At 47.9% G+C, this 17,070-nt stretch overlaps 1 protein-coding gene across 5 annotated transcripts in view; it reads left to right on the forward strand.

Annotated features, from left to right (window-relative positions):
• Window positions 1-17,070, forward strand: part of LOC144755282 (zinc finger protein 8-like) — a 115,290-nt gene that overhangs the window by 48,954 nt on the left and 49,266 nt on the right. For 4 of the 5 annotated variants that reach the window (XM_078644055.1, XM_078644056.1, XM_078644057.1 and 1 more), the window contains exon 3: window positions 11,743-11,853. The exons of the other annotated variant lie outside the window; for it this stretch is intronic. In XM_078644055.1, the coding sequence (XP_078500181.1) occupies window positions 11,743-11,853 (111 nt within the window). The remainder of the gene's footprint in view (window positions 1-11,742; window positions 11,854-17,070) is intronic. 5 annotated transcript variants of the gene reach the window in all.

The following is a 17,070-nucleotide window of genomic DNA, read 5'->3' on the forward strand; positions in this document are numbered from 1 at the left end:
GCTGCGGGTTTGTGCAGGGGTATTACTCGTTAACTGTGTGTATGAGAAGGGTGGAGTTTACTAGTGAGTTGCTTGTACTTGCTGCCCCCTCGTTGCTTGTGCTTGCTCTCCTGCACCTGCCCCCTCGTTGCTTGTTGTGCCTCTGTGCCCTACTTGTGATCCGGTTTTTGTGTCTCTGTGCACCCCTGCCCCCTTGTTGCTTGTGCTTGCTGCCCTCTCGTTGCTTGTGCTTGCTTTCCTGCCCCTGCCCCCTCGTTGCTTGTTGTCCCTCTGTGCCCTGCTTGTGATCCGGTTTTTGTGCCTCTGTGCCCCCCTGCCCCCTCGTTGCTTGTTGTGACTCTGTGCCCTGCTTGTGAAACGGTTTTCTTGCCTCTGTGCCCTGCCCTGCTTGTGATCCAGTTTTTGTGCCTCTGTGCCCTGCTTGTGATCCAGTTTTTGTACCTCTGCGCCCCCCTGCCCCCTCGTTGCTTGTGCTTGCTCTCCTGCCCCTGCCCCCTCGTTACTTGTTGTGCCTCTGTGCCCTGCTTGTGATCCGGTTTTTGTGCCTCTGTTCCCCCCTGCCCCCTCGTTGCTTGTGCTTGCTGCCCCCTCGTTGCTTGTGCTTGCTCTCCTGCCCCTGTCCCCTCGTTGCTTGTTGTGCCTCTGTGCCCTGCTTGTGATCTGGTTTTTGTGCCTCTGTGCCCCCCTGCCCCCTCGTTGCTTATGCTTGCTGTCCCCTCGTTGCTGGTGCTTGCTCTCCTGCCCCCTCGTTGCTTGTTGTGCCTCTGTGCCTTGCTTGTGAACCGGTTTTTGTGCCTCTGTGCCCCTCTGCCCCCTCGTTGCTTGTGCTTGCTGCCCCCTCGGTGCTTGTGCTTGCTCTCCTGCCCCCTCGTTGCTTGTTGTGCCTCTGTGCCTTGCTTGTGAACCGGTTTTTGTGCCTCTGTGCCCCTCTGCCCCCTCGTTGCTTGTGCTTGCTGCCCCCTCGGTGCTTGTGCTTGCTCTCCTGCCCCTACCCCCTCGTTGCTTGTTGTGCCTCTGTGCCCTGCTTGAGATCCGTTTTTTGTGCCTCTGTTTCCCCCTGCCCCTCGTTACTTGTGCTTGCTGCCCCCTCGTTGCTTGTGCTTGCTCTCCTACCCCTGCCCCCTCGTTGCTTGTTGTGCCTCAGTGCCCTGCTTGTGATCCGATGTTTGTGCCTCTGTGCCCCCCTGCCCCCTTGTTGCTTGTGTTTGCTGCCCCCTCGTTGCTTGTGCTTGCTCTCCTGCCCCTGCCCCCCTGCTTGTGATCCGGTTTTGTGCCTCTGTGCCCTGCTTGTGATCCGGTTTTTGTGCCTCTGTGCCCTGCTTGTGATCCGGTTTTTCGTGCCTCTGTGCCCTGCTTGTGATCCGATTTTTCGTGCCTCTGTTCCCCCCTGCCCCCTTGTTGCTTGTGCTTGCTGCCCCCTCGTTGCTTGTGCTTGCTCTCCTGCCCCTGCCCCCTCGTTGCTTGTTGTGCCTCTGTGCCCTGCTTGTGATCCGGTTTTCGTGCCTCTGTGCTCTGCCCTGCTTGTGATCCGGATTTTGTGCCTCTGTGCCCTGCTTGTGATCCAGTTTTTGTGCCTTTGTGCCCCCCTGCCCCCTCATTGCTTGTGTTTGCTGCCCCCACGTTGCTTGTGCTTGCTCTCCTGCCCCTGCCCCCTCGTTGCTTGTTGTGCCTCTGTGCCCTGCTTGTGATCCGGTTTTTGTGCCTCTGTGCCCTCCTGCCCCCTCGTTGCTTGTGCTTGCTGCCCCCTCGTTGCTTGTGCTTGCTCTCCTGCCCCTGCCCCCTCGTTGCTTGTTGTGCCTCTGTGCCCTGCTTGTGATCCGTTTTTTGTGCCTCTGTGCCCCCTGCCCCCTTGTTGCTTGTGCTTTGTTGAGGGGAGAATGGATGCCCTCTAGGGTGTGGTCACAAGTCACAAACCACCCTGCTGTGGTCATGAGCCGTGGTGACCGTCTCATCGCTGCTGTGAGCGGTCGCTCCCCAAGCTCCCTGCTTGAGCTGGTATCGTTGTGCTGCGCTTGTTGAACTGGCATTTAAATTTGTAGCGTGATAATTGCACTGTGACTGCTGTAACGCTTTAGGTGTGCAGCGCTTGTTGAACTGGCATTTAAATTTGTAGCGCGATAATCTCTGGCGCTTTGTTGATTCTGCTTTACCCTCCGCTGCCATTTTGTTGTTGTTGTTTTCCCTGCAAGCCCGTCCTCTAGAGCCCGCCCCGCCTCCCAGCTGAGCCTCCCTCCCACTGACTACATACAGCGCTCCCGTACCTGGAAGCGCTGTGACCGTCTCATCGCTGCTGTGAGCGGTCACTCCCCAAGCTCCCTGCTTGAGCTGGTATCGTTGTGCTGCGCTTGTTGAACTGGCATTTAAATTTGTAGCGTGATAATTGCACTGTGACTGCTGTAACGCTTTCGGTGTGCAGCGCTTGTTGAACTGGCATTTAAATTTGTAGCGCGATAATCTCTGGCGCTTTGTTGATTCTGCTTTACCCTCCGCTGCCATTTTGTTGTTGTTGTTTTCCCTGCAAGCCCGTCCTCTAGAGCCCGCCCCGCCTCCCAGCTGAGCCTCCCTCGCCCCTCCACTCATTTATGTCAGATGCACTTGCGTGCAGCGTTCACGCGCAGCGGTCGCGCCCCATACGCGCCGAAGGTGCGCCAAAGGTAAGCCCGTCTACGCCCGTCCGCGCCTGGACCGCGCCCAGCACCATACCCCCTGGTCCCCGCTTCACCCACCCCTCCCGCATTACATACGACGCCTCCACCCTCCTATCACTGAACCCCGGCCGACTCCCTAACTGCGCCCAAACAGCACCAGGACACACCCATGGACCCTTCACCTGCCACTCCTGCAAATTCTCCTGCATCAAGACCCACACCAAACCCACAAACACCAAACTGAGATCCAACACCACCCACCTTAAATGCATCCTTCTCAACACCCGCTCGGTTCACAAACACGCCATCGACCTTTGGAACCTACTCGACACCACTTCTCCGGACATCGCCTTCCTAACAGAAACCTGGATGAATGCCTCTTCAGCTCCAGACATCACCATAGCCATCCCGGACGGCTACAAGATCATCCATAAGGACCGCACCATCCAAACAGGAGGAGGCATCGCCATCATCCACAAGAACACCATCCGCGTCTCAACCAGCTCAGAAGACAACCTCGCTATCGCCGAACACCTTCACTTCCAGATCCACACTGACCCCAAGACCACACTCAGAGGCACCCTCCTCTACAGGCCACCAGGACCCCGTACAAAATTCAGCGAAGACATTACTGACTTCATCACCCCACACGCCCTCCCCTCGGAAGAATACATTCTACTGGGAGACCTCAATTTCCATCTGGAAAAGAGCAACGACAGTAACACTACCACCCTTCTGGACAATCTCGCCAATCTCGGACTCAAACAACTTGTCAACACCCCCACACACTACGCAGGACACACACTTGACCCTATCTTCCCTTCCAGCAAGCATATCTCCTTCACTCACACCACACCCCTCCACTGGACGGACCACAGTTGCATCCACTTCATTTACAACAAGACCACGATCCACAACCACCCTCAACCAACTCTGCGAAGAAATTGGAACAAAATCACCATCGACCAGATCTCCACATCGCTTCTTCAAAACCCCCCCGCCTATTCAACGAACCCTAACCAAGCCGCCATCAACCTCACACAATGGCTAACCCAAACCGCCGACAAACTAGCACCCCTGAAAAAACATCAAATCAAACAAGGAAGCAAGAACGCCCCCTGGTTCAACGATGACCTTAAGAAATCCAAGAAGCTCTGTCGTTCCCTTGAGAAAACCTGGAAAAAAGACCCAAACACTATCACCCAAGCCGCCTAAAAAAACGCCACCCGCAAACACCACCAACTAATCCGGACAGCCAAGAAATCAGCACTCAAAGACCGACTAGACAACAACGCCCACAACAGCAAGGAACTTTTCAACATAATCAAAGAATTCACCAACCCCACCGCCAGCTCTAACGACATCACCCCCTCTCAAGTCCTCTGCGACTCCCTCGCCTCATTCTTCCATGACAAAATCGCCGACATTCATAACAGCTTTGACAACCAACCCGTAAACCAGTCCACCCCACTCACCTCCGAACCTGTACCTCCTCCGAATAACCTTTTCGACTGGAACCCAATCACCACAGAAGACACCATTCGCCTGATGAACTCCATCCACTCAGGATCCCCTACAGACCCATGCCCCCATCACATCTTCAACAAAGCAGACTCCATTATCGCACCCCATCTCCGAGACGTCATCAACTGCTCCCTCAACTCCGCCACATTCCCAGAAAGCTGGAAACACGCCAAACTCAGCGCCCTTCTGAAGAAACCCACAGCTGACCCCACCGAACTCAAAAACTACCGCCCCATCTCGCTCCTCCCATTCCCTGCCAAAGTCATCGAGAAAACCGTCAACAGCCAGCTCGCCGCCTTCCTCGAAACCAACAAATCACTCGACTCCTCACAGTCTGGTTTCCGAGCCAAACACAGCACCGAGACCGCCCTCATCGCAGCAACAGACGGCATTCGAACACTACTGGACAACGGAGACACAGTGGCCCTCATCCTCCTTGACCTCTCCGCAGCCTTCGACACAGTCTGCCATAGCACCCTGATACAACGCCTCAGAAACATCGGAATTCAAGGAAAAGCATTGGACTGGATCATCTCGTTCTTCGCTGGAAGAACTCAGAGAGTCCGCCTCCCCCTTTTAAGTCAGAGGCCACCGAAGTCATCTGCGGCGTCCCGCAAGGATCATCACTCAGCCCCACCCTCTTCAACGTCTACATGAGCCCCCTCGCAACCATCGCACGTCAACACAATCTCAACATCATCTCCTACGCGGATGACACTCAGCTGATCCTATCACTCACAGAAGACCCAACCACCGCCAAAACCAACCTACATGAAGGGATGAAAGAAGTAGCCGAGTGGATGAAGCACAGCCGTCTGAAATTGAACTCGGACAAAACGGAAGTCCTCATCTTAGGTTCATCCCCTTCCGCCTTGGACGACTCTTGGTGGCCAACGGCCTTAGGAAAAGCCCCCATACTGGCTCCCCGTCAACAAGAGAATAACGTTCCGTCTCCTCACCCACGCACACAAAGCCCTATACGAAATTGGACCTGATTGTCTCAACACTCGCCTTTCCTTTTACACCCCCAACCGCCAGCTGCGTTCGTCCAACCAAGCCCTCGCCGCTGTTCCGCGCATCCACAAAGCCACCATGGGGGGAAGATCCTTCTCCTACTTAGCGGCCAAAACCTGGAATTCCCTCCCCATCCACCTCCGACTTACTCAAAACCACCTAGCCTTCAGAAAACAGCTTAAAACCTGGATATTCGATAAGTAACCCTCCCCCCCTTCCTCAAGCGCCTTGAGACCCTCTGGGTATGTAGTGCGCTATATAAATTTTGACTTGACTTGACTTGGTCACATGTCATCGACGCAACACTTCACTGAGGAATAAGGAACAATGATATGAGATAACAAAAGATCACATTTGAGGTGGCACTTTATTACACAAAAACACATGTATTTCAATAAAACGCATTGCTAGTGAACACTCTTAAGAAAACCTGGCTTCACTCTGCCAAGAGTACATGCTAAATAGAACTTGCTTCTAAAATGCTGCGAGGCAAGCTGAAATGAATAACTCTTAAAAATGCATAATGGAAAACTGCCAGAGATCCAAAGACATGGAGTACATTTGTTATGAAATCATAGTGCCTAGAATCAAGCCTTTCTGATGAGAACTATAAGGCAAGCTGGAGTGAGGATCCATTAAAAATCACATTTAAACCAGCTAGAGACTCAGAAAGACACAGAATACATTCTATGAAAATATAGAGAACTTGAAACAAGCCTTCCTGAAGAGAATAATTCATGCAGGTTAAACAATTTAAAGAGACCCAGAATGTGAGGGGCCAGGATTATTGAAACGGCACAATTGAAATTGCTTAAGGAATGAAACCCACATTTCTGGAGTGAAGGAGAAACTTAGGCAATGCAAAAATATTTTAAATCAATGGAAATATTTTCGAAATGAAAACTACTCTTGACTGCAATGCTAGTAATGCACATGTTAAGTTAGGAGGAACAACGTTATTGCTTTGCAATTGCAATAATGTTTTTAGAATAAGGGCGAAGCAGAGGAGAGAGAGAAGGACAATTTTAAAGTGCCAGAAACAATTAGAGCTTCAGCCAAAGATGCTTAGATAGAGGGCTGAAGGAGACCACACAGGCGTCAGTGACCCACTGCCACGAGGTAGTCTGGTGAATGGACTGAGGAGCAGATCTTTATACTCTTTCAATGGTGAACTATTGACATGAGGATGACGACATTATCAGGTGTCTTTGACCTACAGGACATGACACATTTTGGTCTCGTCTGGAAAATATTTAAGAAAACAGAAGTGCCACCCACGCTACAAGACGTTTCTCAAAAGGTCACAGGATGTTTGACCATGAATCATAATGAAATTGCACATCTATTGACCAGGATTTGCTTCACTTCAGGGAAACTTTTATAAGAAAGAGGAACATTTAGGAAGATATTGGTCGCATGTCTTAGTACATTAAGGCTAGCAACAGATACAATAATATGATAGATGACAGATGGCAAGTGGCCCCAACCATCAGGTATTGCGTGATGTCTCTTTTAGCTCGGGAAGTTCCCTGTTCTTGCGGTATTGCTATTCTTGCAGTATCTTCGTGGGTGTAAGAGAAGAAGTGCAGATCGAGGGAGTGGGGACTCCGGGGGAGCTGAGCCTCACTGAGACGATTTGTATGAGAGAGACACTTTGGGGCCTATTCATAGAAAAAGAACAGCTGGGACAAATGGGTCAATTTAACAGATTCCTTTTTATGCTAGCTGGTGGGGGCTTATCAGGGTCTCATGCCTCAAGGGTGGCCAGAATTGGCCTGGGGTAAAAAATAGACCCTGCTTCAGGTTGCTGCCCCCTCGTTGCTTGTGCTTGCCCTCCTACCCCTGCCCCCTCGTTGCTTGTTGTGCCTCTGTGCCCTGCTTGTGATCCGATGTTTGTGCCTCTGTGCCCCCCTGCCCCCTCGTTGCTTGTGCTTGCTGCCCCCTCGTTGCTTGTGCTTGCTCTCCTGCCCCCTCGTTGCTTGTTGTGCCTCTGTGCCCTGCTTGTGATCCGGTTTTCGTGCCTCTGTGCTCTGCCCTGCTTGTGATCCGGATTTTGTGCCTCTGTGCCCTGCTTGTGATCCGTTTTTTGTGCCTCTGTGCCCCTCTGCCCCCTCGTTGCTTGTGTTTGCTGCCCCCACGTTGCTTGTGCTTGCTCTCCTGCCCCTGCCCCCTCGTTGCTTGTTGTGCCTCTGTGCCCTGCTTGTGATCCGGTTTTGTGCCTCTGTGCCCCCCTGCCCCCTCGTTGCTTGTGCTTCCTGCCCCCTCGTTGCTTGTGCTTGCTCTCCTGCCCCTGCCCCCTCGTTGCTTGTTGTGCCTCTGTGCCCTGCTTGTGATCCGTTTTTTGTGCCTCTGTGCCCCCCTGCCCCCTCGTTGCTTGTGCTTGCTGCCCCCTCGTTGCTTGTGCTTGCTCTCCTACCCCTGCCCCCTTGTTGCTTGTTGTGCCCCCGTGCCCTGCTTGTGATCTGATGTTTGTGCCTCTGTGCCCCCCTGCCCCCTTGTTGCTTGTGCTTGCTGCCCCCTCGTTGCTTGTGCTTGCTCTCCTGCCCCTGCCCCCCTGCTTGTTATCCGGTTTTTGTGCCTCTGTGCCCTGCTTGTGATCCGTTTTTTCGTGCCTCTGTGCCCTGCTTGTGATCCGATTTTTCGTGCCTCTGTTCCCCCCTGACCCCTTGTTGCTTGTGCTTGCTGCCCCTCGTTGCTTGTGCTTGCTCTCCTGCCCCTGCCCCCTCGTTGCTTGTTGTGCCTCTGTGCCCTGCTTGTGATCCGGTGTTTGTGCCTCTGTGCCCCCCTGACCCTTGTTGCTTGTGCTTGCTGCCCCCTCGTTGCTTGTGCTTACTCTCCTGCCGGTTTTTGTGCCTCTGTGCCCTGCTTGTGATCCGGTTTTTGTGCCTCTGTGCCCTGCTTGTGATCCGGTTTTTGTGCCTCTGTTCCCTAGGGTGTTACTGGGCAGAGAGCTCTGTGTGTGTGGCTCTGTGTGTGTGGCTCTGTGTGTGTCTGTGGCTCTGTGTGTGTGTGTGTGGCTCTGTCTGTGTGTGTGTGTGGCTCTGTCTGTGTGTGTGTGTGTGTGTGTGGCGCTGTTTGTGTGTGTGTGTGTGTGTGGCTCTGTCTGTGTGTGTGTGTGTGGCTCTGTCTGTGTGTGTGTGTGTGGCTCTGTCTGTGTGTGTGTGTGTGTGGCTCTGTCTGTGTGTGTGTGTTTCTGTGTGTGTGTGGCTCTGTGTCCGCTAATACTCTCTACAACTCTCTAATGCTCACCTATTGCCATTGTAAATGACAATACCATTTATTTATGTTTAAAAAAAAAAATGCCATTTGCAATTGCAATAGCTCTAACTTTAATAAAGCCGAGACCATTGCATTGTAAATGCTTGTTTTAGTATGTGCTGCACAAAGTAAAAAATAAATAATCATCTGGTTTGGAGATCTACTAATGACGAAGTTTCCTGTGGGTCTGGTGAGGTTCTAACGAGGGTGGCAGTCCAATACTGCTTTATGAGAAAAAAATTGGCAAGAGAAATAGGTGTTTAGAAAGCTAATAGGTCAAGCTTGTTCTAGCTGGACATGCGCTTTGTTGTATTTTATTGTAGTGGCTCTCTGCTCTTGCTTGATATTTTTGTAAGGATGGATAGCACACGTATACAGCCCCAATACGAACATACATTAAGGCAGACATGCAGTCAGAAACCACCATACGTGCACACAGATGCTGGACAAGTGCAGGGATGCCCATACAGCTGTGCTCGTGTAGATGAGGATGACTTAATGGCATTACGTGCACGCTTTCCAAAATGGCAAATTCTTCCTAAGAATAAACATATGTTATGTGGAGTTGTATAGCATGACTTATCCCCGAAGGTTCTCCAGGTGCTGGAGCAGGGGTGAAGGCTGTCTGCTGGGAGTATTTGAGTTAAAGAGGCAGGTCTTGCAAAATTAAAGAAATGAGGAGGCCCTGATGCGTGGAGGCTGGTCATTCCCATGACTTGGGTGCGATGTGGTAGAAGGCTAGGCTGCCCACTCTGCCTTTGCGAATATGGAGGAAGGGGAAAGGGTATGTGAGGGAGAGTGAGGTTCACTTTAGGAGTCTAATGGGTTGGTGGAAGTGAAGGTGGCATTCAAGGTATGCTGATCCTATGTCTTGTAGTGCCTTGTATGCATGTATGAGGAGTTTGAATTGGGAGCGTTTGTAGATCAGCAGGTAGTGGAATTCTTTGCAGCATGATGTGATCTGTGTGCGACGTGGACCCAGGACGAGCCTAGCTGTGGTGTTCTGGATGGAGATTCCAGCTTAGAGTGTATTTTTGTAGTCTAGTCTGCTTGTGGCTAGGGCTTGAGTGACTGTACGTCTGTTGTTCGTGAAGATCCATGTGAATACTTTCCTGAGGATGCGTAGTATGTGAAAGCAGGAGGATCTAACTTTATACACCTGTGAGGCCATGTTGATTTTATCGTCTAAGATGATTCCCAGATTTCTCTTGTGATTAAATGGTATAGGTGTTGGACCAAGCTCTGATGGCCACCAGGTGGAGTCCCAGAGGGAGTTATTGTTCCTGGAAATTAGCACTTCAGTCTTGTCCGAATTGAGTTTCAGGCTGTTGTTTTTCATCTGTTCCGCTACGCAAGATCATGCATTTGGTGAAGTTGGATCTGGTCGTGGAGGACTTTCAGACATTGAGGAGAGGATGAGCTGGGTGCCATTGGTGTAGGAAATAATGGAGATGCCATGGGATCTCATGATGTTAGCGAGTCGTGCCATGTATATGTTGAACAGAGTGGGGTTGAGATGATCCTTGAGCTACTCCGTAGATCACGTCTTTGGGCTTTGATGTGTAGGGCGGGAGTCTGATTCAATGAGCTAAATTAATAAAAGACAGAAAAACGTGTTTTTGGTTTTGTTTACAGCTATTTCAATGTGCCAGTATGACCTTTTACAATTGGCTGTATGCAGGCCCCCTCGCATCTCATTGATCATTTAAAAAATAAGGCAAGATGGCACCCATGCATAAATGCAGGGGGACTAAAATAAGGATGGGCCAGACGCTGCTAGAATGCCCCACACATGTAATCTATGGTGACACTCTTTGATTCAGGGGTGTCTTGGATCAAGAGCAATGGTGTGGCCCTCAGTCCCAGTTCGACGCTGGTCCACCTTGAGCTGTCGGCAGCAGTGACATACCCTCTACATACTGTGGTGGTGCCATCCTGCTGCGAAACAAACATGCCTAAGTGCCTAACTCAGGGTGGTGGCAACTGACCCCTCTGTTCTACTGACTGGCTACATTCGAATGTGGCCGATAAGTAGAACAGAAAGGTCGTTGTGGATCTGAATGGCACTGCCATACCTCTCTCCTAACGAGATGAAACCACCAGCGTTTCACACTCTTCTTCCCACAATGGCACACAGAACAGTCAAGCTAGTACAGACAGGTCCAAACCGGATGTACATGACCACACATAGTCATACGGTAGCAGTTTTACCTTCTTTTATCCACTCTGAAGTGGTAGGAGGAACAATGGTGTAGAAAGGGGGCAGAATTTTTATGAGGAGATTGAGAAGCAGCAAGCTTCTTCCTTCGTTGTACTTTGTCAGTGCCACTCATAGCTTCACTTCTGGACACATCAACTTCCACATGTTCTGTCAAGCACTGCAATATGATAAAGCATATTTGTAGGAAATGAATCAATGTAATTCCACTGCAGCGAATAGAGGTTTCACTGAACTGCATTGAAATGCAAGCAGAACCTTTTGCCGGAATCATCTTGTTTGTGCTGTGGAGAAGTGAATGACCAGTGACCGATGAATGTGGGCTAATTAGTATGTAAATGACAGACTAGTCAACTTCTTAAGGAGACTTTTATTTGACCCTTTTATCTGTATAGATCTTATAAGCTCTGGCAAGAAAGCAAAGTGTCTTCTAGCCAGACTTAAAAAGAATGCTTTAAGACTTATCACTTTGTCCAACTTGATTTAAGTTTTTCATTGCAAGGGCAAACAATCTAAGCTTTTTTACCGGTTGGCTTGGAATTCATTCATCCCATGTCTTTTGTAATCACAAGGATGGGCGAAGGTCTGACAAGTGGAACCGCTGGCTTTGCAATCAGCTAACGGAGAGGGGTATGCAAGAATTATGGAGTAGAAATGCAGTTTACCCATTTTAGAGAGTTAATATGACTTCTTTATTATGGACACGGGTCCATAACATGCTTTGAGAACGGAGCCTTGGCACGTAAGTAATGTGTTGCTGTCTAATTCACTGGAACTAAATTTATTGACATTTGAAGGACGAAATTCCTTGTTGGGCACTACCTGACCAGCCTTTCTAGGTACTCAGCCACCTTTGGGTATTGACTCTTTTGAGCTTTGTTAATTTCACATTTACTGCTCCTCCATTTCGCCAGTACTTGAAGCATTTAGCAGGGGGACAGTGCACTCTGCCTGGGAGTCTGCACATATCCTCGAGCCGTGCCCACACATTGAGTTCTACTGCAAGAAAACATCTGTTTTTTTCGTCATTCTACAAGGAACTGGAGAGTCATCCTCCTGTTATGTTTGCTTTTAATACAGGTCCTCTGATTGCCAGCTCTATCTTTTCTTTGAGAGGCAATGAAAAGCAAAATATGTGCTGCCGGAGCCATCAATACGCCAGGAGAGCGTGTGGTAGCCATCAGTCCACAAGTAAGTGAGCAAAACTTAAACGGAGATCTCTATATTTGTTGTAGGCTGGGTCGTTCTAGCTAGGTCATCGTCTCCATAGGGAATGTGTTTTTTGTGTTGTGGGTAACTTTGGCACCATTTGATGAATCTTCACGAAACTTTCCCAAAAAATGCTCTCTTTTCCCTAGCAAGGGCCAAGACTAAAGGGGAGCCCCAAAATCCCTATGCTTTTTCCATAGACTGCTTTAGTACTGAACAGAATTACACCAGATTTGGTGGGAAGCTAGATCTTGGTCCGCAGATTGTGCTTTTTGTGGTTTGGTGTCAATCCGTTGAGAAATAAAGGAACAAAAATACTTGTGTATCGGACCCTGCGAGGGAGTCCTGCAGCAACATGGGAAAAATGTTGCTGGAAGCCATTACAGGACTCGGGACTTAGTCTTCTGTCCTTAAGCTTAAGGGGTCATGGTAGGGAACTGCACTTTAGATCCCATGCTGGGGCCCAGCGGGATCCCCCCTTCCTCGGGGGCCAAAATGGAGAAATAAATTGCGGTATTACTGCAAAAACAAAAATGGCCATCCGGGGCATGTATATTTAAGGGGAGGGGACACACAGCCCCCCTCCCAGAGGCGTTTTTGACCCTGGAGCTCCCATCCCCCAGGGCCCAATGCATTTCTTATGGGGAGAGCGGCACTTGGCCCCCCTCCCCAAGCTGTGTTTTACCCTGAGGGCCCTATCTCCTGGGACCCAATGCATTTCTTGAGGGGAGGGGGGTGCGCTGACCCACTCCCAAAACAGTATTTAGATCCAGGAAACCTATCCCAGGGGCCCAATTAAATTATTTAGGAAAAGGGGAATGCAGCCTCCCTCCCTGAGCCACTTTGGACCCAGGTACCCCATCCTTTGGGCCCAATGCATTAAATAAGGACAGGCAGCAGTGCTGGCCACCTCCATAAGCCTTTAATGGGTCCAGGGACCCCATCACATGGGGTCGGCTCAATTACAGGGTCCCCAGGGCTTATTAAGTTTTGGGTGGGGGGCTGCATACCCCCCATTTTTAGATTCTATTGCCGCGGGGGATGGGTTCTTCAGGGTAGAAGAAGGCTCAGGGATTGGGCCCGCATGGCTCTCACCCCTTTTTTTTATGTGTTTGGCCCCGAGGGATGGGTTCCCCGGGACTTATTAAGACTTGGGGAAGTAGTCTCGCTCCTCTTTTTTTTTTGAATTAGACCCAGTGGATGGGGTCGCCGGGACCAATTAAGGGTCGAGGAGTTGGCTGCACCCCCACCTTTAATATATATGTTTTGGCCCCAGAGGATGGGGTCTCCCGGACCCGAAGTCCAACCCTACGCTACATCCGCCAAAGGCTGTGCACTGTGTAAGGTTGGCAGCCTGCTGAGGGTTTAATCACAGGGTCTGGCAGCAGGCCAAGCTGTGGCCAATTCCCGCAGTGCTCAGTGTGGGGTTGCTTGCCCATGGGAAGTTGGAAGCAGGAGCTGGCTGTAAGACTGTCTTGCAGCCGGACCATTTGGCTAACCTCATGCCACGCTCGACCAAATGCTGTGCATTGGCTGGGGGTATGCTGTGTGCAGGAAGGTGGGGGTCGACAGCCTCCACGCAGGTTGGATACCTGGCCAGGCCCTGTATCCAACTTCCTGCTGAAGCTGTGCGCAGCGTATGGTTGGTTGTCTGTGGTGGTTTGCCGCAGGCCCTGTATGTGCAGGGTGGATGGTAATATTTGCACTGCTTATGACCTTAACCATTACATCACTCATGACATCGTTAGTGTCATCACTGATGACATGATCCACAGAATCTTGGATGCACCCTCTTACCCCCCAATATAACCATTGATACACCCATTCCCACCTTCCACACTACCATTGTCAAAAACATTGACACACCCATACTAGTCCTTACACTCATACAGCCACTGATATATCCACTAATACACCCATACAGCCACTCACACACTGTCACACACTCCTAGAGCTATTCACACATCTACTCACTCACCCATATATAGTCAATCACACAGCCACTTACCCATACAGATACAGACTCACTTACTCATGCAGATACTAACATGTACTCACTCACCTATACAATCTCTGACACAAACACACACTCACCCATACAACCACTATCACAATCCCTCTCTCACACATACACTTACCTACACTTCCTCACCCATATACTACTGATGCATCCATCCATTCACTCACCAACCCAGCCATAAACACACTCAGTCACCTATACAGCCCCTCACACACTCACTAACCCATACTGCTAGTGATTCACCCACTCGCTCATCCATGCAGGCATTCACACACCCTCTCCCTTACCCACACAGAGAGTCAGACACCCATACAGGTTCTCAGACAACCAATCAATCACCCATAGAGCCACTCACATACCCACTCACCAAACCATGCAGCCACTTAGACACCAACTGACAGACTGATACAGACACTCTCACAACCATTCACTGAGACACTTAATCACTCACTTATTCAGTCAGTCACTCTCCTACTGAATCATCCATACAGGCACTCATACAACCACAGATTCATCAGTACACCTTGGTATGTATATTTAACACTTTTTTAAAACACTCACAGTCACTAGATGATGTCATCAGTAATGTCATTTGAGATGTCATCAGTTATCTCACTGATCATGTCACGAGTGATGTCACACTTGATGTATAATTGGATACATGGCTCTCTAGGAACCTACACTGCTCGCTTACTCAGTGTGCACACGAAAACAACAATTCTCACATTTTCAAAGCACAAAACCTTTTCCTAATGGCATACCTACATTATTTCTCGAATATTTCAGGTGTCTTTAGACCATATATTCAGCATTTCTCAAAGAAAAGTTACACTCCAATTGGAGCTAGCAGAAGAACTCTGAAGAGACATTATGCACTATTAATCTCTTCAATTGTAAACAGAGCATGTTTAAAGAAATGCACCACCCGCACCATATACATTACATTTTCAACAGCCTTCAAGAACATAGATCACCTTGTAAACATATATGTGATTTCATAATAGATATACTCCTTCAGGCCATCTTTGCAAAAATATATAGCTCTCTACATCTCAACTCAAGAGTCTCATCATACATACACCTACCTGCAACCATAAATACAATATCTCACTATCTAAAGATATGCAAACGGTCATATAAGTTAAAAGTCACATTGACAAACATTTACTAATACATACCTAACAAGTATTATACTTTATAATTATGGCTCCCTGTTTTACGCTATTTATATTTGTGTCATTTCCGCCTGTATTTATCCATATTTATTTTCTGCTCATATTACCTGTATTTATCCATATTTATATTAGGTTTTGTGAAAGAATTAAGCTGAAATGTGTATATTTCCGTATTTATTTAACCAGTTATTGTGCACTCGTGCCTCAACGTCTGACAGATTTCAATGATATATACACAGTTAGATGGTAAAATATGCACTTGTAAGAAAATATGTACATTTTAGTATCAAGGTTGTGCTAATCTAACTGTTGTTGTTTATGGCTCTTTACTAAAATCCCAATTTTTATTTATCCCCTTGCTTGTCAATCCGCCCCTCTATTTTCCTGGCGGTCATGATTGACAGCATTTAGAATCACTGAAAAACAACCCATATTTCCGTTTTCATCCACATTTAAAATTAAATGCAGACAGGAAAATAATTGTTTTTCTGTCAGTATAAATGTATAAAAATCAATAAAAACGGAAAACATGGAGCCTTATGTATAATTCATATACAGACACAACACATTTTCTTATGTTTGATTCATGACTACAAAACTCCTATTTAATAATGTGATTAAAGGTACTACAGTTTCCTGAATGCAAATATAGATCTGTCTGTTCTGCACATGGTGCCTAGACATTTAAAAAAATGTAATTTTTTAAGGCATTGCTTAAGGTAACTTTCAATTGGACTAACATCTTAAACACACACCCTCTGCCAGATACAGTTTATCTGATATATTTTTTCACATCGCTGTGATACTCTTTTTTTAATCAAACTCCCATATACAACTTCATTTCTAATGTAAAGATTTTAAATAATTAAAAAGTTATATACATACCAGTGAATTGAATTAGTAAATTATATTGTTGTTTTAGCTCTTTCTGGATAGTTTTGAGACTGTTAAAATTTGTAAAAACGAATCGCAAGAATGGTACACTACTCATAAAAGCAACTATAAAATGGCAACCTCTTCAACTTTCCACTCTATGATCATGAGAAAGGCAGCAAATGAAATCATGTCTTTCGCTTTACACTACAGTGTCTCCACTTGTGAATGGTTAGCCTTTGTTCACCATTTCCCTCTCTTTCAAAACGAGGTTACTGTCGCCGCGTGTTCGCGATGATCAAGGAAAAATCGCCAAATAGAATGGGGGCCAAACCATTATTTAGCTTCAATTTGTTTTAATTTAAATACTGCACAACAGTTTATTACGTAGCCCTGAGTTTCAAATTAAAGTCTACCATTACTTAAATTGTGGCATAACTCCTCAACTTTAAAAAAATAAATAATTGGTCTCTTTAACATCCTTCCTCCTCCAATACACTCTTAGGTCAGGGTACCTAGCAACCCAGTGAACCAGTAGGTTACAAGTTCACAGCTTTAAAAAGAGATACAACAGAAGTGGTTTACTCTACAGATTCAAAAGTTTAACTATGCCTGTATTTCTTTTTTTTTTTAACAACAGCCAATAATAGAACTTCTTGTCAATGCATCTAACACACTACCTAATGTTATTCACTTACATGCTAACAGCATCCAATTAAATATGTTTTTTTTTTTTTTAAAACCTCCACTTTAACTGCTTTTCATTTGGAAAAATACTTCATTCAGCTCCAATGTCGTCCTGACAGCTATTGCTCCTTCAGTTCAAAATGCCTAGAGTGTGGATTGTGGGCCACAGCTATGTCTATTAGCCTGACAAGACGTCAAAAAAGAGAGATATTGAAAGGTACTTGGGTTTGCTAAATATGGAGATTAGTTGGTTTGCACAGACGCTTTTTGCTCATACTGTACAGAAACCGGCCCTAGCAAACTGCTCAGCCCCCCCCCCCCTTGTCGTATGGTTTATGGGCCTCTTTTGCTTGTATGTTAAGTTAGCATGGCTTATTCGAAGTTTAAACGCCATTTTTCCCTTTTGCTGCTTTTGCGCATGACACTGCTTAGTTGTTTTTGCTG

The sequence above is a fragment of the Lissotriton helveticus genome, chromosome 5_1, assembly GCF_964261635.1.
Source record: "Lissotriton helveticus chromosome 5_1, aLisHel1.1, whole genome shotgun sequence".
In the NCBI taxonomy this organism is placed as follows: Eukaryota; Metazoa; Chordata; class Amphibia; order Caudata; family Salamandridae; genus Lissotriton; species Lissotriton helveticus.